At 36.2% G+C, this 23077-nt stretch overlaps 1 protein-coding gene and 1 pseudogene across 2 annotated transcripts; one reads left to right on the top strand and one right to left on the bottom strand.

The window, feature by feature from the left end:
• The first annotated feature begins 264 nt into the window (after positions 1 to 264).
• LOC132067988 (E3 ubiquitin protein ligase DRIP1-like) lies at positions 265 to 15779 on the top strand. 2 transcript variants are annotated; one of them, XM_059461447.1, is made up of 8 exons: positions 265 to 476; positions 649 to 770; positions 1549 to 1648; positions 3511 to 3958; positions 7500 to 8083; positions 8445 to 8495; positions 9322 to 9394; positions 15458 to 15779. In XM_059461447.1, exons 2-8 carry the CDS (start codon positions 662 to 664, stop codon positions 15677 to 15679), a joined length of 1587 nt encoding a protein of 528 aa, XP_059317430.1. In that variant the 5' UTR covers positions 265 to 476; positions 649 to 661; the 3' UTR covers positions 15680 to 15779. The 2 variants fall into 2 exon arrangements, with proteins under 2 accessions (XP_059317430.1, XP_059317422.1); XM_059461439.1 differs by lacking the exon at positions 15458 to 15779 and adding an exon at positions 9474 to 9997.
• On the bottom strand, positions 12119 to 12803 carry LOC132060419 (uncharacterized; annotated as a pseudogene).
• Positions 15780 to 23077: the final 7298 nt, after the last annotated feature.

Genomic DNA, 23077 nt, shown 5'->3' with positions numbered 1-23077 from the left:
CTCAATGGCGATCAATCATCCTTCCTTTATCGCCTCGGACTGGCCCGAGCTCGAGACCTCGTTCCCGGTGAGGTGGTCGTGCTGCACCCGAGCATAACCATGACAACGGGAAATCGAGCGTACTTGTGTCCTCGGTTTTACCCGTATACAATAGGTAAGTTGCCCTGGACACCCCCTAAAAAAAAGGGTAAAACAAATAAGAAAAGCCCGTATAGTATACATAGTTCTTCACTTTTGAAAGGGTGAAGCTGCTGGTACTATTCATGGTGTTAAAACTATGGAAGAAACAGTTGAGTTTCAATATTATCATCATCTACACAACACTAATTTTGTCCATATTATTATTGCTAAACCAAAACCCCTCTTCACTTCTATATATTCCAAAGCCTGCCGCTCGCTCCCCTTTTCCTATATGAGCCATTTTTCTTCTATACACATTACACACACAACACTAAATCGACAATCAAGAAAATAAGGTACCTGCCTAATTCTTTTTTCTTTCTTTCTCTTTATACTTTTTTTTTTGTTGCGATGAATTTTATCTATATATGGTTTACATGCAAAGAATATATACGTTGGTTTATAAGGAAAAAGGATTTGATTTGACTTCCTTTTATGATTTTTTTTTTTTTTCTAATTTTTTGTCAGTTTATGAAGGAAGATGGATGATTTTACGACACGGCAAGCGAGTATCAAGAGTGTCTTAACATGCAGAATTTGCAAAAAGCTATTCAAAGAAGTCACCATTATTGAAGAATGCTGTCACAGATGTGGGAAAAATTTAATCTTTTTTTTTTTTCTCAAACAAAAAAACTTAATTTAGATTTTTTATTTATTTCAGTGATGTCGATAAATTCATTTGTCCTTGTGATTTCATGATCTTGAACCTTTGATCTTTTTTTTTTTCGTTCTTTCCAAGGTTTCTTTTTTAAAAAAAAATTAAGTTTAAAACTTAATTTTTTTGGGGTTTCCTTTTTGATTTCAGTGATGTTGACAAATCATTTGTCCTTGTGATTTCATGATCTTGAATTTTTTTCTTTTTAACGTTCTTTCCAATGTTTTTCAGTGAAGTTTGTGTCATTTTCAAGGTTTATGTGATCTAGGTCTTTGCATGGACTTTTAATCTAGCACATATCATGGTTCTTGTGATTAAACTCTTCAATTTTTTTTTTTCTTCAAGTTTCTTGTATGATCAATTTGTTGCATTTGGCCCTAGTCGAGAAAACGCTACTGGATAGATTACTTTTATGTTTATTTTTGGATTTTTATTCTTGTAGCTATCAAAAGAGGTGGATTTTGCATGGTTCAACATTTTTCTTTTTTGTCCCTTTTTTGCTCTAAATGTCAGATCTATACTCAAAACCCAATTTTCAGCTTGAAAATTACAAGAACTAAAAGGGTTACTTCTCACCACTAGAATTTGTTATCTATCAAAGTTCTTTCTTTTTATGGGGAAAAAACTACAGTAGACAATTTTTGTCTGTAATAATTGGGAGGTTTTATGATTTTTTTCTGAAATCTGATTAATTCATCTATAAATTCTTACAGTTTGCAAGAAGTGCATAACCAGGACGATTACAGAAGAGAAATTGCATGTTTGTCCAGTTTGCAATCTGGATCTAGGTGTGGCCCCATTGCAGAAAATTAGGTATCACTTTATGTGACACAGTTACAATTCGGTTTTTCAATATTTTAAATGTGTTAAATTATTAGTTATTGTAACTTATATTTTTTTTCTATAGTTTTCAATAAGTAAATTTTATTCCAAAAAGCATGAAAATTGTAAGCCTGAATTGAACTTACAATTAGATGGTTTAACTTTCGTATCGTATCACAAAAAGTGAAACAAATGGAATTACTATATATATACTCCTTCCATCCCATTTGATGTAAAAGTGTTACTGTTTGGAGAGTCAGACAACATAATTTTTCACAAACTTTTTTTGAATATTTTGAATCATTCGTTAAGTTGACTTGTAGTTTTTTTTTTTTTTTTTTAAATTTTTTAAATATGTAAATTTTATTTAAAAATTTTGAAGAATTTATATCTGAATAGTCAAAATTAAGTATTTTGACTTTCGTATTTCAAACTCCTTCGAATAAATTGAGACAGAGCGACTATTGGTTATAAAATTGTATGTGCAGAAAATATGTCGGAGTTTGAGTCGTGATTCATGAGCAGGTTTCAGTCATGCTTCTAGCGATTGCATGGTGTATTAGGCCTTAAAAATTTCCATGTGTATTTTCCAGTATATAACGGTTTTCTTATTTTTTTAATTGTTTTGTATATTAGATAAAATAAGGTTGATCACACTGTGGGATCACACTAGGTTAGTTGTTGCTTCTTGTTGTTGAACTTCGTTTCTAGGGTTAATAAATACGCATTATAACATTTTAAAATGGTACTGGCTGTTTGGATTGAGTTTTGAGCTGAAGATTTTGAGAATATCGAGAAAAGTTGCTGCTTTATTTTTTCTTTTCTGGCTTGGATAGAGCTGAAGCTGAGTTAATTTTTCTTGTTATATAGTTTGTACCTAGAAGATCACCTTCTTTACAAACAGGAGTAGTGGTGGAGTGGCAAGTACTCCATCATCCTTAATCAGATATTTTGGGTACTCGAAACCCCTAGGTACGTAGTCGACTTAATTAGGAAGCGTTTTGCCCCTTTTTGTGGGATATCCCGCAAATCCAAATTTAATCGAGCTCCAATGTGAGTATCTCGGACACCTGATGGGAAACAAAAGAAAAAAAGATCATTTTCTTTTGCATCTAAGAGTATGTCCTAGCAATCATTAAAGCAGATAAAAATCACTAGGGATCAAAATTTAGATCTTAGGAAAGAACAAAATGCACTAGGTGATTATTCCTATATGCTTACGGTGGAAAGAATAACTCGGTATTTGCGTTGATGAGAAGTAATAGGTACTCAATGAAATAACCAAGATGCCTTTGGCCGAAACCGATCCAAATACCACTCCATGTGTCTTTGGTGGGATCAGGATTCATTGTCCTTTGATCTTGGCTTACTTCTCCATTTGCTTGACCAATTTGAGTTCACCTTAACTATTTTCGGATATGGATACATAATTTTTATTTTGATAGGTTCAACCTTCAAACTTTTACCACCGGATCCATAATACCTGAGAAATTATGGGTTTAGAATTTAAAAAAAAAAAATAATTTGAGTGATCTCTTACATATATATCTGCATTTCGTATAAAAATATTGGGTTCCCGTTGAACCCGTAATTTACTAACTATACCAGCCTCTTGAAACCAACTAGCTGGATTAATGACGATAGTTTTCCTATGTGCTTGACTCTGAGTTACCTATAGTTACCGGTCAATACTTATTGTAGTGGGAAATAGAAGGTCGTATATCTCATGAAATCATCAAGATGCAATAAGCTGACTCAAGACATCACCGTTAAGAAGAAAAAAAAAAAAAAAAACTAAATTTATGAGTTTGTCAACAAATATATTGATCATTTGTTTACTGCTTAATTTACAGGCCTGATCACCAAGTGCAAGAGATTCGAGACATATTCTCAGCTAAAAGAAGAGAATACATTGAGCGTGGACTAATCCAAGATAGCTCGAAAAAAGGCGAAACCAAAAAGTTAGCCCATGAGGATAATAATAGTGACAACATGCTCATTGACAATCCATTGCCTACTGCAGCTGCTGTTGCTACAAGTTCAAGGAGAAAGGAGAAATCTATCTCTTCCTTAGTAAATACTACACCTGTTGATGATCAAGTTCCGGTTCAGCAGAACGTTTTGACTACTGGAAGAAGAAGAAGAAGCAGATCGCGAAATGCTAATAACAATGCTTTGCGATTTCAAGAATTGGCCAAATTTTACAATGTAGAGGTCAACCAGATAAAGGGAGATCATCAGCCAGGAAGTTCAAACATTCCTCTGTTTTCAGGCAAAGCAACTACTAAAAATAAACAACAGGTTGGTGAATTATACTTTATGTTTTAGTCATATATGTGCATGTTAGAATTAGGTAGCAATTTCTTGTCTAGTATGTCACGACCCGAACTACGGGCCGCGACGAGTATCCGGGGCTAACCACCGAACACCGCTCATGCTGCTACTTATCTGCTCTCATTCATACTATATGCTCATTTTCATAGAAATATCTCATCGTTCGAAACATAATCACTTTTATAAACATAAGCCCTGTCGGCTATCAAAATAGTACATATACATAAAAGCCATGGGACCATACTACCCACACTGCGTATCTACGAGCCTCTACTAGAATACTAGACATCTGGACGGGACAGGACCCCGTCATGCCCAAAATGAATATACACAAACATATGTACCAAAAGAATAGTCAAGGCACCTCCGGAAAATGGAGTGCTCTCAAGTCAGCGTTAGCTCCATGAGTCCGGGTCACCTGTGTGTGTGTGTGTGTGTGTATGAACACAGCGTCCGAAGAAAAGGACGTCAGTACGAATATTGTACTGAGTATGTGAAGCATAAACAATAATGAAATATCCATGAAATAAGGAGGCATCAATAAGGAGCAATCTGTAACTGACTGAATCATAAAGGATATCATACATACTGGCTTACTTTAATACTCATCATCATCTCGTATATGCATAAATGTATAAGCTGCCCGACCATATAGGCGCGGTGTGATAATCAATAATATTAGCAATAGCATTAGCTTTGCGTCCGTGCCTCCCGCGTCCGGGATATCATCTCATGCCGCCCACTAGTGGTGACTGCCCATGCCATCTGGCCATGGTGTATAGCTGCCCGCCTTGGCGGTGACTGCCCGGCCATTTAGGCACGGTGTGATATCATCATATGCTCATTAATTATATCATGCTCATCATAATATGCTTATCATAACTCATCATGGTATGCTTGACATCAATATACTTATTACAATACATGCATAGAGACTCTTAGCGATCATACTTTATCGGGGTGACGTAAGGTCGTGGACCCCCGATTTCGTTATGAGCATTCTTACGTATTCGCCTCACCTTGAAGGAACAAGCATATGGTGAGTGTACATAATGATCAATATCATTGGATTACATATATTACATCATTAGCTTCTTAGGAGCATCGTATCATAGACTATAGCATTTCTAGCCTTTAGCTTACTATCATCATTATCGTATTCATCTCATATCTCTTATCTCGTATAGCTATTCGTGAGTGAGGGCTCTTAACTTTCTTGGAGATGGAACATTTATGGTAAAAGAGGAAATTCATGCCATAGGACTCATGCCTTAGAAGGAAAGGGCTAGCCTCACATACCTTTGTCTTTTGACTATTCTATTGCTTGCTCGTTGTCCTTTAATGCACAGGTTTTACCTTCAAGAGAATTCGTATCGGCATTAGCTACACAATTATATGAACGGGCCTTTTAAAGCTAGAGAAAATTGGGCAGCATTTCCTTTGTTTATATGACTTCCTCCATTTTCTATATCAACTCCCAAACATCCGTAATATCATCACAACATCACCAACAACAATCGTCATTCATTTACATAATTCGCGTTTCACAATTCTACTTTAACTCTCCATATTCATGACTAAAATTCACTTTCGCATTCTTTCGTATCCAATGCTTATTTCATGTTCTATAAGTCATTTATAACGCATTTATATCATCAACATACTCAGTTCCATGATTTAATTCCACTACTATTCAATAATGACACTATTCATCCATTTGATGACCCATTTATTGCACTCTTCCACAACCCATGTGTTTCAACGTATAAATACTTCAAATAGCATGTAAAGGTCATGAAACTTACCTTAGATGGTGTAGGAATAAACCTTGAGTGGTAATACTCTCCTTACACAAAAACCCTAGTTCATTTTTCTTGGGATTTCTTGACTTGGATGGACTTTGATGAATTTCTTACACTTGATTCACTTGATTTCTTGGTATTGATCTTTGATTTCCTTTGATTTCTTGTGTGAAGAGTGGAGAATATTCTAGAGAGTTCTTGACTTTGTGTGGAATGAAAAATGAAATGAATTAAATGAATGTGGGTCTCCTTTTAATAACTTGAAATCTGATCCCGTCGGGTAATTCTACGCCCATTTTGACGGGCCGTATAAATTCCTACGGACCGTCAAAATTGTCCGTAGAACTGCCCAGTCAAAAATGGGTCACTGTGACCATTTGACGCCTGGGTCCATTTTACGGACCGTAGGATTTCCTACGGACCGTCAAAAGTCTACGGGCGTCAAATGGTCCGTAGGATTTCTCTGCTTTCGACACGTCCGTCGTAGAATGGCCATAACTTTTTACTCAGACCTCACATTGACGAGCGGTTTGTTGCGTTGGAAACTAGACTCGATGAAATTCAATTTGGAAAAAATAAACACACAAAAAATCCTCATATTATAGGAGATATGCCCCCACCAATGTGGACCAAAATTTTATCCGAAAATTTTGCCAAGTTTTACCAAAGTTCCCATAAACTCAATTCCTTTATTTGTTTGATCTTAAATCCTTATGGAACCTTCTTAACACTTATTTAACACTTCATTAACAATACAAGGGGCATTACAACTCTTCTCCAAACTTCATTAAGTCATCATCAATTCGATACTCGTAAATCTTGCTCGACACATGACATATACCTCACTTTCCTTACCAACTTTCGTCTCCTACTTCAAATGTCTTTGAAATCTTAATTAGGACCATTAAGGACTAATTCTTACTTGCCCAAACATCATATACATCTTATCCTTCGTCAGCCTATTCACTGTACGTTAATGGGAATTTTTCGAGGTGTAACATAGTACTTAATTCATTATTTGTCAACTGTTAATGTTCAACATGTGCCACTGATAAGTGCACCTTTTAATTTGGTCCATTCATAGACATCTAATTAAAAGGCATTTGCTAATAACTAATCAAGGAGCATGTAATTATTCCATCAGTCCTAGTTTATGTGATACACTTTGACTAGACGTGGAGTTTAAGAAAGGAGAAAAAACTTTCGAAACTTATGGTTTCAAAGTATGACCAACTCTTTTAAAAGCTTAAGCTATTGGAGAAGACATCAATCTTCAACGTTAAGCCCTTCATCTGCATGCCTGATTCTTTTTTCATTTTTCTAGCACTCATTTTTTTGATAAAGGGTGACAATTAGACTTGAACTCAAAACCTTTATCTACTCTTACATAATATCATATTGAATTGTGTGACTTTCACGTAGTCAATGCAATAGCAAAGAATGACACAAGATATATTAACTCTAGGGTGGCGGAGCCAAGATTTTTATTAGGAGGATTCAAACTATAAAAAATTAAACACTTTAAGAAGTCAAGGGGTCCAACATCTACTATATACATAATTAAAAATTTGACTTTATATATGCAGTGTAATTTTGTGCCCCCAGCTCTGATCCTGACCCTATAGCATGAGAATAACAACCTTTCATTTCCTTATTTATTTTGATACAATTGTTGCTTTACTAGCTCTTAACATCACTTTCTGAAGGTTGAGAGTGCTGCTTATGCTGCTGAGTCCTCAAAGAATGATACTATCTCAAAGAAAGGCAAAGGTACCGAACCATTGGATGGTATGAATGACCTATGGGAACCATTGAACACATTGGTAACTGATAAAGGTGTCACTTTAGCCAATTCCAACAAATCCAAGTTCACTGAGCCTGTTCCAAACTTCACTCCACTATTCAATCTTTATGACGAAGATGAAGAGGACGACGACGAAAAGGACGACGAAGAGTACGTGCCTTCTCCAAAAACAAGGGAACGCAAAGTTAGCAAACAGAATATTGTTCATCAAAAAGAGGAAAAAAAATCAAATGTTGTTCCAGCTGCAGCAGCAGCACCATCAACTAGTAATAATAATAATAATGATAGAGGAAAAGGGAAAAAGGGACGACGCGGCAGAAAGAAAAAAGAAACAAATAATATTCCCGCTGGTGGTGGTGGTGGTGGATCATCAAATAATGTGGCACAAGTAGGAGTTGCTCATGAGGCTGCAGCAACAAGCAGTGGTACTAGACTGAATGAAAGAGTCAATTCCATTTGGTTCAATTTGGTTGCATCTGATAAGCAGTGAGTTTCTGCCTTTCAATTTTATGTAGTAGTCCCTTCGTCTCAATTTATGAGGCAGTATTTGACTGAATAAGTCATAGACATTTGTGTGACTGTAAATCATTTAATTAAAAAATAAATGTGAAGTTTAAAGTTAAATTGTTTTTGAATAAGAAAATATGACATTCTTTTATGGACAAAAAAAAATGATACATAAATTGAAACGGAGGGCGTAATAAGTATGGGATTTTATTTCTAAATATGAAAATATGGCGTTTTTATAACTCTTCAATAATTACTCGAGTTTAATCTTGATATATTTTTTTTATTTTTTGGTATACAGAGTAATAATATGAATATTTTCTTGTAATTGTTGTTTCAGGGAATGTCCTTCACCTTTGCCACAGATTTCTTCCCGCTATATAAAGATCAAGTGAGTCTTTTTATTATAAGCTTGTGGCTTTTTATAATTACTACTTTTCTGTTGGAAGACTGGCATGCATATGAACAAAAGCTTCCAGAAATAACAAAGTTTCTTTGGTACGCTGGAAGTTATTTTTGAAAGCTGTTTATCAAAAACGACTTATTTTCTAGAAATGCATTTTGGTGTTCGGTTGGAACCTGAAAAACAATTTATGAAAAAAAAAAAAAAACTTTTGAAAGAGATTGTTAATAATATTGTTAGATCTAGATCCCACCTGTTGTATTGGAGGCTAAGGTTTATGTCCTCCTCCATGTACTTATGCTTTATGGAATGCACAGGTAGGGGTCCAGGCCTAACCCCACACCAGTATGGTGAACTTTTGAAAAAAAAAAAAAAAAAGATCCCCCGTTGGTTGGGGATTTAATTGAAAATGAGTATCCTTACATAGTCTTGAACAATTTCACCTCAAGAACTTACATAGTCTTGAACAATTTCACCTCAAAAACTAACTTTTGTAATTCAATTAGGCCCAATATCCATTTTCTTATCAATTATTAGCAAACGAGATCATGTTATGATGAAATTTTTGAGTATTAAGATTGATAATAATGTCTAAGTATTGATCAAAGCAGTGATAGGAAGTTAAGAGTAGAGACTATTACCAAAAAATGACTTCTGTCACTAGGAAAGTCATTTCTTTCTTTAATTTTTGTGTAACTGCAATTCTATCTCATAAAAAGATAGTATTCTCTTTTATATTCTCCGTCTTTTACCTTCCAGTGTGTCTCTTAACAACTTCCATGAACATGCTATGCATCTTTTTCTGGTTAAATAGGGATGCGAATATGCCTGTTTCCTACACAAAGAAGTACATTGCACTAAAACTGAGTCTCCAGAGCGAAGACGAGGTAATACTTATAAAAACAACTTCTGATTTATCGCCAGGATTTTCTTTGTTAGCTATCGCATGACATCTACTTTTTGCAGGTGGAGCTTCGCATGTTGGGCATACCGTTGCGCCTTCCTGAGCAGCCACTGCGTCAACTAACAGATTTTTGGTTACATGCAGCACCTAACTCTGGAATTAGAAAGGCAAAAGTTGGAGGTTCTGCCAAAGATTTTGTGATGGTTTTTACGTATGGGCGCAAATCATAAACCTCAGCCTTAATATCAGTGTTTTATACTATTTCGGTTTCTCCTTTGCTTAAATATTCATTTGATGGGATATTTGCAAGGAGAAAACTTCTTGGTGCATGTTTTTTTTTTTTTTTTTTTTTTTAAGCCACCTCAATGCTGGGTGGGTTTAGGCAGACCCCTACCAGTTCATTCCATCAGCAAAAGAGATACAAGAGGTGGAAGATGGTCCTTTCCTCTGTGGGGATTAATAAGGATGAATATTTCATTCTTGGTGCATGTTGTTGTTACCTTTGTATGGTTTTTGTAAACTCTGATGGTTTTGGTTGCTTGTTTTGTACCGACTGTCTGTTGTTTATTAAGAATTATACTCTATGTTTTTGTTTAATACATCATATTAAGAGTATACAAAATGTATTTTCGTTTTCTCCTAATATTTGTTAGGTTGCATTTTGGTAGATATTGTGGCAGGGACGAATCTAAATCATTAGTTATGGGTTCGGTAGAACTCAATAATTTTAGTCAGATATTTGTATTAAAAATTCACTTAATATGGCCTACTACAAATTCCAATTTCCAGTTAAGTTTTGGGGCCAAAGCAATTAATTTGAGTCATGTAACAAGTCTTGAACTTAGTGTCCGCAACTACTTTGCTTGTTTTTAATGGAACAAGAAACTAATAACAAATGTCATGTAGTTAGATTGCAGTACATGTAGCACTTCCTTTTTCTATCAAATATATTAGACATGAAGGTACATATTTAATTTTCATTAAATTTGTTCCCTTGTCATATTCTTAGTTAGGTAGCAGGTACCTCATGAAGTGATTTCTTCCCATCATTTGTTCCAGTTTTGATGGATAGAATTATTTAATCGAAGTGCTTGCAAGCTGGTTCGGACACCCTGCACTAATATTTAAGTGAACAAAAAATATTAGAAAGTTATACAACATGGTCGGTGTTATATAAAAAATCATCGAAGTGCGCAAAAACTGAATCAAGCATCGAACACTGTTACTAAAAAATCATTGGAAAAAAACTTGAAAAAGGCAAAGGCAAAAGCACGTGACTTGCACGATGAGATTCATGTTCATAAACCATAGCAAATTGGGTATGTAGTTTTTCACCATAGAGCAAGTGATGTTCGCCTAAATCCTTGTTTAATTAAATCATAAGCAAACAACATATAAGAAAGGAAAATAACGTGGGCAATGTATTTGTAAAATAGTTGAAGTGAACAAAAACTGAATCAAATATCATTGTGGAGTATAAAAAAGGAATAATTGAAAAAAAAAAAAAAAACTCCAAAAAGACAAAGGCAAAACACATGACTTGGGAAGAGGAGATGACTAGATATGACCAGGTTCTGAAATGGTTTTGTGGTATCAGTAAGGAAGTTAATACGACCATTACCAATTTAGGAAAAAAGCCCTCACAGAATGTTTTATTTAGTACTCCTTCCTGTTGAAACTAAGTGTTTTTTTTTTTTTGTTTTTTGTTTTTGTAATTTGCACCTTAAGGAGGTGCTTGCCTTTTATTTCATAAAAAAACAGAGGTTACAAAAAACAGAGGTTAGGTATGACTAAACCCCTGAAACTTTCCTTAGTCTAGACATCATAAAACTAATTTGTCCATAGTTTATTCTAACAATCCAAAAAATCCAAACTTCTTTAAATCTATTACTTCTTTCCAAAACCTGTCGCTTCCCCTTTTTCTATATATCCCTCTTTCTTCCATACACACACAACACAAAATCAATAATCAAGAAAACAAGGTACCTACACAAATTTACTAACAGATTTAGTAATTTTGGATTGAATTAAAGAAGAATGATGTTTAGGGAAAACTTTAAAATTTCACGTGCAAGTCACATGACTAAAGTGTGAGAGTGGTTAACGTCTAAAATAATTTGTGATATTTATTGTTTATTGACATGACAAAACTAATTTTGTCCATATTTTATTCTAACAATCCAAAAAATCCAAAATTCTTTAAATCTATTACTTCTTCCAAGAATTTGTTGCTTCTCCTTTTTTTATATATCCCTCTTTCTTCCATACACACACAACGGCTAGCTAACAACTAGTTTAACAGATTAAATGTAAGATAAGATATAATTTTCTTTTTGCTGGTGGTGAAAAGGTAACACAAATTTACTAACAGATTTAGTAATTTTTGGTTGGATTAAAGAAGAATGATATTTAGGGAAAGCTTTGAAATTTCACGTGCAAGTCATGTGACTGTTATAATTATAAAGAAAACAAGAACAAATGACTTCACTCTATGTGAACAAAGCTACAATTCAGTACACAACAAACACAAAACTATCAGTTTTAACGAGGCTCTACTATGCAACAAGTTTTCGAGCCTTTAACAGTTGAAACGTTAATTTAGAACATTTTTCCCTCTACCGTGATCATTATTTGTTGTCTTTTCCTACTATTACACAGAGAGATAGGTTCCCACAGAACAAGTTCATTTCTTCTTCTTTCCTTTTCCCTAAGCCTTTTGAGTTGTTGTATCCAGCTTTGCAATATTGTAACTGATTTGGTACACCGAAAAATAGCCGTAAATATTGAAATGTAGCAGCTGCAACATCCATCAAGTGTCAGGGTCATCACGAAGAATGAATGCCCTTAAAAGTGTTATCAAACAGCTTGGGAGGAACTTTCTTCTCAATGCATCACATGAGCACACGAACCTTAACAACACTGAAAGACTTAGATAACATTGTGTCACATATTTCAGATGCAGTAAACAAGGTTTTTCTGAAAGTTTCTCCACCACTCTGTACAAGACCTGTACTATCGAGTAGAAGCGATCAGCCGCAGTACAACAATAGGTCATTCCCGCCTCTTGCACCAAAATTTTCATAACTATGAGGGTTGCAACCATCGATGACACTTCATCACCTAGATCCATGCACTCCAGGCACAAAGGAACCACTTTCGATTCCATGAAAAGAAGTAAGGACCTCTGATCCATATGGATCATCAAACCTGGTTAGGGAAATAAGAATGCCCAAGGTGGTGAGCCTCAAATACTCCAAAGGCTTGTCATCATTTCCATTAGTCTTGAGAAATGGGTAGAAATAATCTGGTATTCGAGCTTGCATGAGCCCCCTTCTTGTTTCTGGGTAATTTGCCAAAACCTGAAACAAAGCAAGGGCTTTACATGCTCGAGTTTATTCGGATTAAAATAACATGGCGTCATGCGGAAGCTAACAATTGCAAACCTCAAACCATGATAAATCAGAAAAAAAAAAAGATATACTGAAAAAAAAAAAAGCATAATATTATAATATGATTTGGTAAGTGAACCTACATATTAGAAAGACGAATAAGAAAAAAGCATATACCTATTGAGAGAATAATCCCCCCCTAAACAAAATTCTTTAACGACTACATTGTGGATGCAAGTCATATGACTGAAGCGTGAGGGACGTTCACTTCTAAAAATATTTGTGATGTTTATTGTTTATATACATCACAAAACTAATTTTGTCCATATTTTATTCTAACAATCCAAAAAATCCAAACTTCTTTAAATTTATTACTTCTTCCTAAATCCTGCCGCTTCGCTTTTCTATATATCCCTCTTTCTTTCCATATATACACACACAACACAAAATCAAGAATCAAGAAAACAAGGTACCTACTTAATTCCTTTTTTTTTTTCTTGCGGTGAATTTTGTTACAAATGGTTTACATGCTATATATATATATTTTGTTATAAATGGTTTACATGTTATAAATGGTTTACATGCTATATATATATATATATATATATATATATATATATATATATATATATATATATATATATATGGGGCGCTTAAGAGCACGAGTAAAAGCTTTTCCAAAATTTAAGCAGAAAGTTTCTAATAAGAATCTTTTATCATGTGCTCAAGTGCTCAATTCGGAACAATGCGTAGTTCGAGCGTTTAAATGAAATTTATGATAATTTAAGGGGTTGTCGATGTATTCTGCCGGACAAATGGAGTTGAGGACATTATTGTCCACAAATTTAAATTTAGTTATTCATTTATTACACAAATATATTTTGATGATCTACGTGAATTATTCTTCTTCTTCTTCTTCAACAACTTTTATTCTTCACTCTCTCAGTCGCTCCTTTCCATTTCATGAACCAAAACTCTCTGAACGACCAAAAACCCCTTTTCATCAACAAAATTCTTCTTTAGTGTTGCAAAAAGATGGGTTCTCTTGTCCCATTTCAAGACCTTAATCTTCAGCCTGAATCCACCAATTTCAACTCCTCTCCAACCCCAATTCCAAGAATTATCCCCAAAATTGAACCAAAACTTGAACCCTTTGATGAATATACACAAGCTGATCTTCAAAGCACTCCTTTTTTTTTCCAACTCTAGTCCCAATTTCAAATATTTTTTCCTTATAAAGTAATGCACACATATATATATATATATATATATAAGGAAAAAAGATTTGATTTGGTAGACAAAGTTCTCCTTATGTTCAACAAAGTAGTGCAGCCATATATAGGTGTTTCTCCAACGGCTAGCTAACAATTAATTGTTTGACCATATTAAATATAAGATAAGATAATTTTTTGTGTTGTGGTGAAAAGGTAACAAAAATTTACTAGCAAATTTAGTAATTTTTGGTTGAATTAAAGAAGATGAAATTTAGGGAAAGCTTTGAAATTTCACGTGCAAGTCACGTGACCGAAGTGTGAGAGTGATACACTTCTAAAAATATTTGTGATTTTTATTGTTTATAGAGACATCTTAAGGGTGTAATTTAAGTGGTATATATACTTCAGGGATGTTTTTATATATAATTCTAGCCATATTTGACACGTATGACAAAAAATATTGCTGACATGGAAATATTTGATTGATTGATATACGTAATAATTGTATTTTATTTTATATTTCATGTTGTGAACAAGGTAATTTAAAAATTATCTTATTACTCGATCATCAGAGTCTTGAAGTCGTTGTAGACATAACAAAACTATTTTTGCCCATATTTTATAACAATCCCAAAAATCCAAACTTCTTTCACTACAAAAAAAAAGGGGGTAATTGGTGGAGGTTGAAAGTTGCAATTCGCGGAGGTTTAGCCTCTTTTAGCAACTAGTGGAGGCTAAAACCTCCACGAATTGCAACTTCAACCTCCGCAAATTACCCAATTTTTTTGTAGTGTATTAGGTCTATTACTTCTTCACCAAACCTGTCGTTTCCCCTTTTTCTATATATCCCTCTTTGTTCCATACGCACACTAACACAAAATCAAGGATCAAAGAAAACAAGGTACCTACACATATTTACTAGCAGATTAAGTAATTTTGGGTTGATTTAGAGAAGAATGATGTCTAGGGAAAACTTTAAAATTTCACGTGCAAGTCACGTGACTTAAGTGTGATAGTGGTTAACGTCTAAAAATATTTGTGATGTTTATTGTTTATAGACATCAAATAACTAATTTTGTCCATATTTTATGCTAACAATCCAAAAAACCAAACTTCACAAAAAAATGACTTCTATCAAAGAGCGAGGAAAGTCATTTTCTCCTTTTTGTGTAATTGCAATTCTATCTCATAAAAATATAGTTGTCTCTTTTATACTATACGTCTTTTACTTTCCAGCGTGTCTCTTAACAACTTCCATGAACATGTAATAAATCTTTTTCTGGTTAAATAGGGATGTATGCCTGTTTCCTAGATAAAGAAGTACCTTGCACTAAAACTGAGTCTCCAGAGCGAAGACGAGGTAATACTTATAATAATAACATCTGATTTATCGTCGTTCAGGATTTGCTTTGTTAGCTTTAACATGACACCTACTTTTTGCAGGTGGAGCTTCGCATGTTGGGCGTACCATTGCGCCTCCCGGAGCAGCCACTGCATCAACTAGCAGACCTGTGGTTACGTCCAGCACCTAACTCTGGAATTAGAAAGGCAAAAGTTGGAGGTTCTGCCAAAGATTTTGTGATGGTTTTTACATATGGTCGCCAATTATTAACCTCAGCCTTAATATCAGTGTTTTATACTAATTTCAGTTTCTCCTTTGCTTAAATATTCATTTGATGGGATATTTGCAAGGAGAAAACTTTTTGTTGCATGTTGTTGTTACCTTTGTATGCTTTTTGTAAATTCGGATGCTTTTGGTTACGTCGCTTGTTTTGCACCCTCTGATGTTTATTAAGAATTGTGTGTTTTTGTTTAATACATCATATTAAGCCGATACTTTGTGTGCAAAATGTATTTTCATTTTCACCTAATATTTGTTAGGTTGCATTTTGGTAGATATTGCACCAGGGACGAATCTACATCATTAGTTACGGATTCGGCAGAACTCAACAATTTTAGTCAGATATTTGAATTAAAGATTTTGTGATGGTTTTTACATATGGTCTCGAATCATAAACCTCATCCTTAATATCAGTGTATTACTTATGAATGTACTATTTTAGTTAACAGCCCACTAATCAATCTTGATGACAAAAATGAAGAGGACGATGACGACGATCGAAGAAAACGAAGAGTATGTGCCTTCTCCAAAAACAAGGGAACGCAAATTAGCAAACAGAATATTATTCATCAAAAAGAGGGAAAAATCCAATGTTGTTCCAGCTGCAGCAGTAGCACCATCAACTAGTAATAATAATGCTAATAATAAAGGAAAGGGGAACCTAACGTCTATATTTCTTAAACAGTGACCGGAAATTAGGGCCTCGGCTATGGCTTCTCCGGCTGCTCACGCACCGGAGAAACTACCTACTTTTCCCGATCCTACAACTTCTACCAACAATACCAAACCCGAATCAACCAACCCCTCTTCGTATGCCAATGCTATTAACACGGTGAACAAACCCCCAAAAAAATTTGGAGACCCATCTGTCAAAGCTCGATACACATCCCACAATGGAGTTCCGGCAATACTCTTCAAAGCCGGAGATTTCTATGGAACAATGGCTAAGGAATGTACACTAACTGTTGTTGGTCGATTCTTGAAACCAAGATCTCAAATAGATCGAATCAGATCTGCCTTTCTTGGAAAAGTTCCTCTAAAAGGTACTGTTACTATCAGTGTTTATGATAATTATAATGTCTTTTTGGATTGCACCAACGAAGAAGATTTTGCTTCTATTTGTCCTAGACGAGTCATGACTATTGAGGGGATGCAGATGTGGTTATCTAAATGGACTCCTGATTGGAGACCGGAGATCGATAGCCCGATAGTCCCAGTTTGGGTTCTCTTACCAGAACTCCCTTTTCACTGTCACGCTTGGTTCTATATTAGGCAAATCCTTAACCCAATTGGTATACCAATTGGAATGGACAATGCCACTAGAGGTAGAACTCGACCAGGTATGGCAAAGGTAAGAGTTGAGATAGACCTCACTAAACCTAGAATTCACAAACTTTGGATTGGAGCTGAATAGGAAAATAGCCCTTTAAAGGGATTCTACCAGAAACTTGAGTATGAAACCATGCCTAAATATTGCACCCATTGAAGTTTATTGGGACATGCTATTGATGAGTGCAGAGTTTTGGCAAGAAAGAAAAAACTTGAAGAGGAAAATCAATTAGCTGCCAAAAGAAAGGACAATAATAACAAGAATAAAGAGGGTAAAACGGAAGACAAAAACAACAACCAAGGAATTGCCAAAGACAAAGAAAGACCATACCAAACATCCTGAAAATCTTGACACTGTCAATGAGCAAAGAGGTTGAAAGGCTCTCATCGTCGAGAAAAGATGTACCAGCTGGTCTATGAGCGTATGCAGAAAACAAGAAGAGTAAAAATCAAGGTCAGACAAAGGCATAAAGATGTAGAGAACAGCAAGTTTCGTGCTACCACTATGGAACCAAGAATCACTACTGATGCTGAGATAGCAGTGGATACTGAAGCTATTGAGACCAATGAAGACAAGATAACAAGAGGAACTTGTTACACCTCGAAAAAATTCCCATTAACGTACAGTGAATAGGCTGACGAAGGATAAGATGTATATGATGTTTGGGCAAGTAAGAATTAGTCCTTAATGGTCCTAATTAAGATTTCAAAGACATTTGAAGTAGGAGACGAAAGTTGGTAAGGAAAGTGAGGTATATGTCATGTGTCGAGCAAGATTTACGAGTATCGAATTGATGATGACTTAATGAAGTTTTGGAGAAGAGTTGTAATGCCCCTTGTATTGTTAATGAAGTGTTAAATAAGTGTTAAGAAGGTTCCATAAGGATTTAAGATCAAACAAATAAAGGAATTGAGTTTATGGGAACTTTGTAGAAACTTGGCAAAATTTTCGGATAAAATTTTGGTCCACATTGGTGGGGGCATATCTCCTAGAATATGAGGAGTTTTTGTGTGTTTCTTTTTTCCAAATTGAAGTTCATCGAGTCTAGTTTCCAACGCAATAAACCACTCATCAATGTGAGGTCTGAGTAAAAGGTTATGGCCGTTCTACGACAGACTTTCTGAGCAGAGAAATCCTACGGACCATTTGACGCCCCGTAGGACTTTTCGACGGTCCGTAGAAATCCTACGGTCCGTAAAATGGACCCAGCCCAGCGTCAAATGGTCACAAGACCCATTTTTGACTGGGCAGTTTACGGACAATTTTGACGGGGTCCGTAGGAATTTATACGGCCCGTCAAAATGGGCGTAGAATTACCCGACGGGATCGTATTTCAAGTTATTAAAAAGGAGACCCACATTCATTTAATTCATTTCATTTTTCATTCCACACAAAGTCAAGAACTCTCTAGAATATTCTCCACTCTTCACACAAGAAATCAAAGGAAATCAAAGATCAATACCAAGAAATCAAGTGAATCAAGTGTAAGAAATTCATCAAAGTCCATCCAAGTCAAGAAATCCCAAGAAAAATGAACTAGGGTTTTTGTGTAAGGAGAGTATTACCACTCAAGGTTTATTCCTACACCATCTAAGGTAAGTTTCATGACCCTACATGCTATTTGAAGTATTTATACGTTGAAACACACGGGTTGTGGAAGAGTGCAATAAATGGGTCATCAAATGGATGAATAGTGTCATTATTGAATAGTAGTGGAATTAAATCATGGAACCGAGTATGTTGATGATATAAATGCGTTATAAATGACTTATAGAACATGAAATAAGCATTGGATACGAAAGAATGCGAAAGTGAATTTTAGTCATGAATATGGAGAGTTAAAGTAGAATTGTGAAACGCGAATTATGTAAATGAACGACGATTGTTGTTGATATTGTGATGATATTACAGATGTTTGGGAGTTGATATAGAAAATGGAGGAAGTCATATAAACAAAGGAAATGTGCCAATTTTCTCTAGCTTTAAAAGGCCCGTTCATATAATTGTGTAGCTAATGCCGATACGAATTCTCTCAAGGTAAAACCTGCGGCATTAAAGGACAACGAGCAAGCAATAGAATAGTCAAAAGACAAAGGTATGTGAGGCTAGCCCTTTCCTTCTAAGGCATGAGTCCTATGGCATGAATTTCCTCTTTTACCATAAATGTTCCATCTCCAAGAAAGTTAAGAGCCCTCACTCACGAATAGCTATACGAGATAAGAGATATGAGATGAATACGATAATGATGATAGTAAGCTAAAGGCTAGAAATGCTATAGTCTATGATACGATGCTCCTAAGAAGCTAATGATGTAATATATGTAATCCAATGATATTGATCATTATGTACACTCACCATATGCTTGTTCCTTCAAGGTGAGGCAGAATACGTAAGAATGCTCATAACGACATCGGGGGTCCACGACCTTACGTCACCCCGATAAAGTATGATTCGCTAAGAGTCTCTATGCATGTATTGTAATAAGTATATTGATGTCAAGCATACCATGATGAGTTATGATAAGCATATTATGATGAGCATGATATAATGAGCATATGATGATATCACACCGTGCCTAAATGGCCGGGCAGATACGCCAAGGCATGGGCAATATACACCATGGCCGATGGCACGGGCAACCACTAGTGGGCGGTATGAGATGATATCCCGGACGCGGGAGGCCTCGGACGCAGTTAATGCTATTGCTAATATTATTGATTATCACACCGCACCTATATGGTCGGCGCCTTATACATTTATGCATATACGAGATGATGACGAGTATTAAAGTAAGCCGCATGTATGATATCCTTTATGATTCCGCCCCTGCTACGCATTGCTCCTTATTGATGCCTCCTTATTTCATGGATATTTCATTATTGTTTATGCTTCACATACTCGACAATATTCGACCGACGTCCTTTTCTCGACGCCGTGTTCATGCCCACAGTAGATGGGAGGTGACCTGTACCATAGGAGCTAGCAGCTACCGACTTGAGAGCACTCCATTTTCCGGAGGTGCCTTGACTATTCTTTTTGGTACATATGTTTGTGTATATTCATTTTGGGCATGACGGGGTCCCGTCCCGTCCGTATGTCTAGTATTCTAGAGAGGCTCGTAGATACGCAATGTGGGTAGTATGGTCCCATGGCTTTTATGTATATGTACTATTTTGATAGCCGATTTATGTGGCTTATGTTTATAAAAGTGATTATGTTTCGAACGATGAGATATTTTCTATGAAAATGAGCATATAGTATGAATGAGAGCAAGATAAGTAGCAAGATGAGCGGTGTTCGGTGGTTAGCCCCGGATACCCGTCGCGGCCCGTAGTTCGGGTCGTGACATACTAGACAAGAAATTGCTACCTAATTCTAACATGCACATATATGACTAAAACATAAAGTATAATTCACCAACCTGTTGTTTATTTTTAGTAGTTGCTTTGCCTGAAAACAGAGGAATGTTTGAACTTCCCGTCGATGATCTCCTTTATCCGTCGACCTCTACATTGTAAAATTTGGCCAATTCTTGAAATCGCAAAGCATTGTTATTAGCATTTCGCGACCGCTTCTTCTTCTTCTTCAAAAAAGTCAAAACGTTCACCGAACCTAACTTGATCATCAACAGTGTAGTATTTACTAAGGAAGAGATAGATTTCTCCTTTCTCCTTGAACTTGTAGCAACAAAGAAATCAGAGGGGCAATGGATTGTCAATGAGCATGTTGTCACTATTATTATCCTCATGGGCTAACTTTTTGGTTTCGCCTTTTTTCGAGCTATCTTGGATTAGTCCACGCTCAATGTATCTCTTTTTAGCTGAGAATATGTCTCGAATCTCTTGCACTTGGTGATCAGGCCTGTAAATTAAGCAGTAAACAAATGATCAATATATTTGTTGACAAACTCATAAATTTAGTTTTTTTTTTTTTTTTTTCTTCTTAACGGTGATGTCTTGAGTCAGCTTATTGCATCTTGATGATTTCATGAGATATACGACCTTCTATTTCCCACTACAATAAGTATTGACCGGTAACTATAGGTAACTCAGAGTCAAGCACATAGGAAAACTATCGTCATTAATCCAGCTAGTTGGTTTCAAGAGGCTGGTATAGTTAGTAAATTACGTTCAACCGAACCCAATATTTTTATACGAAATGATATATATGTAAGAGATCACTCAAATTATTTTTTTTTTTTTAAATTCTAAACCCATAATTTCTCGTATTATGGATCCGGGTGGTAAAAGTTTGAAGGTTGAACCTATCAAAATAAAAATTATGTATCCATATCCGAAAATAGTTAAGGTGAACTCAAATTGGTCAAGCAAATGGAGAAGTAAGCCAAGATCAAAGGACAATGAATCCTGATCCCACCAAAGACATGAACTGAGTGACTGGATCAGTTTCAGTGCATCTTGGTTATTTCATTGGGTATTGTAATAAGTATATTGATGTCAAGCATACCATGATGAGTTATGATAAGCATATTATGATGAGCATGATATAATGAGCATATGATGATATCACACCGTGCCTAAATGGTTTGGCAATACCGCCAAGGCATGCCTATACACCATGGCCGTATGGTACAAATACCACTAGCAGAGTTGAGATGATATCCCGACGCTGTGAGGCTCCGGACGTGCAATGCTATTGCTAATATTATTGATTATCACACCGCACCTATATGGTCGGCTTATACATTTATGCATATACGAGATGATGACGAGTATTAAAGTAAGCAAGATGTATGATATCCTTTATGATTCAAATGTATTGCTGATTGCTCCTTATTGATGCCTCCTTATTTCATGGATATTTCATTATTGTTTATGTTTCACATACTCGCACAATATTGCATCGACGCCCTTTCTTCGGACGCCGTGTTCATGCCTACGTAGACAAAGGAGGTGACCGTATTAATTACAGAGCTAGCAAATACTTGAGAGCACTCCATTTTCCCTGAGGTGCCTTGACTATTCTTTTGGTACATATGTTTGTGTATATTCATTTTGGGCATGACGGGTCCCGTCATTCCGTCCGTATGTCTAGTATTCTAGTAGAGGCCGTAGATACGCAAAGGTGGGTGGTATGTTCCCATGGCTTTTATGTATATGTACTATTTTGATAAATTACGTGGCTTATGTTTATAAAAGTGATTATGTTTCGAACGATGAGATATTTCTATGAAATGAGCATATAGCATGAATGAGAGCAAGATAGCAGATGAGCGGTGTTCGTGTTAGCCCCGGACACCCGTCGCGGCCCGTAGTTCGGCCGGTGATGTATGGGTATCGAAAGTGCCAGCCTGGCTAGGGAAGTGTTCACGAGTCGGTTCAGTAGAGTCTTGTTTACGAAAGTGCGCATGCGCCACGCTAATAAATGCGAGGCTGGTGGCATTTAGGAAAAATGACCATCTTTCATCTTAAGAGATCGTGCGAGAGCCAAGTTAAGGACGCAACTACCTAATCTTTTCTCGTTTGATTTTCGCAATGCCTTCGAGAAAGAGAAAGAAAGTCGGCCCGCCGCAATACCAGGGGGAGAAGGTACCAGCCGAGAACCCCGCGCTGAGCTAGGACATAGCGAGTCTCAAAGTGCCTCTCCTCGCATGCTACCTCTATTCCTCCAAAGAGCGGAGCATGAAGAGGTCTCCACCTGCCCTATGCCTCCGGCCCTCCACAGCCTACACGGTCAACAAGTGACCGAGGCTATTACCTTATCGACACAGCTTGGTTGCCGTCAGCACAAAGGCAAAATGTGGGGCCAAGTGATCGTTCGGCGAGTACTAGAGCCCGCGATTTTATGAGCCTAAATCCTCCGAAATTTTTGTCAAAGTTTACGAAGATCCACAAGGCTCATTGACGAGATGCAAGAACGTTGCGATTATTCATGCTTCCGAGACCGAGGCCGGGGAGTTGGCATCATATAGACCGGGATGTGGCGCTTATGGCACAATAATTGGAGAGCGTCGAGGCAAGAGAATGCGCCCTCCTCCCGTGTGGCAAGAGTTCGTTGATGCCTTCATTCGCCATTATTTGCCACCCGAGGTCCGCCGAGCGGGGGCGGGTGATTCGAATTTAAGCAAGGAAATGAGCCCGGAGTATTTTAA

Source organism: Lycium ferocissimum, chromosome 1 (genome assembly GCF_029784015.1).
Source record: "Lycium ferocissimum isolate CSIRO_LF1 chromosome 1, AGI_CSIRO_Lferr_CH_V1, whole genome shotgun sequence".
NCBI lineage: Eukaryota > Viridiplantae > Streptophyta > Magnoliopsida > Solanales > Solanaceae > Lycium > Lycium ferocissimum.
This window is presented reverse-complemented; position numbering and strand designations above follow the sequence as displayed.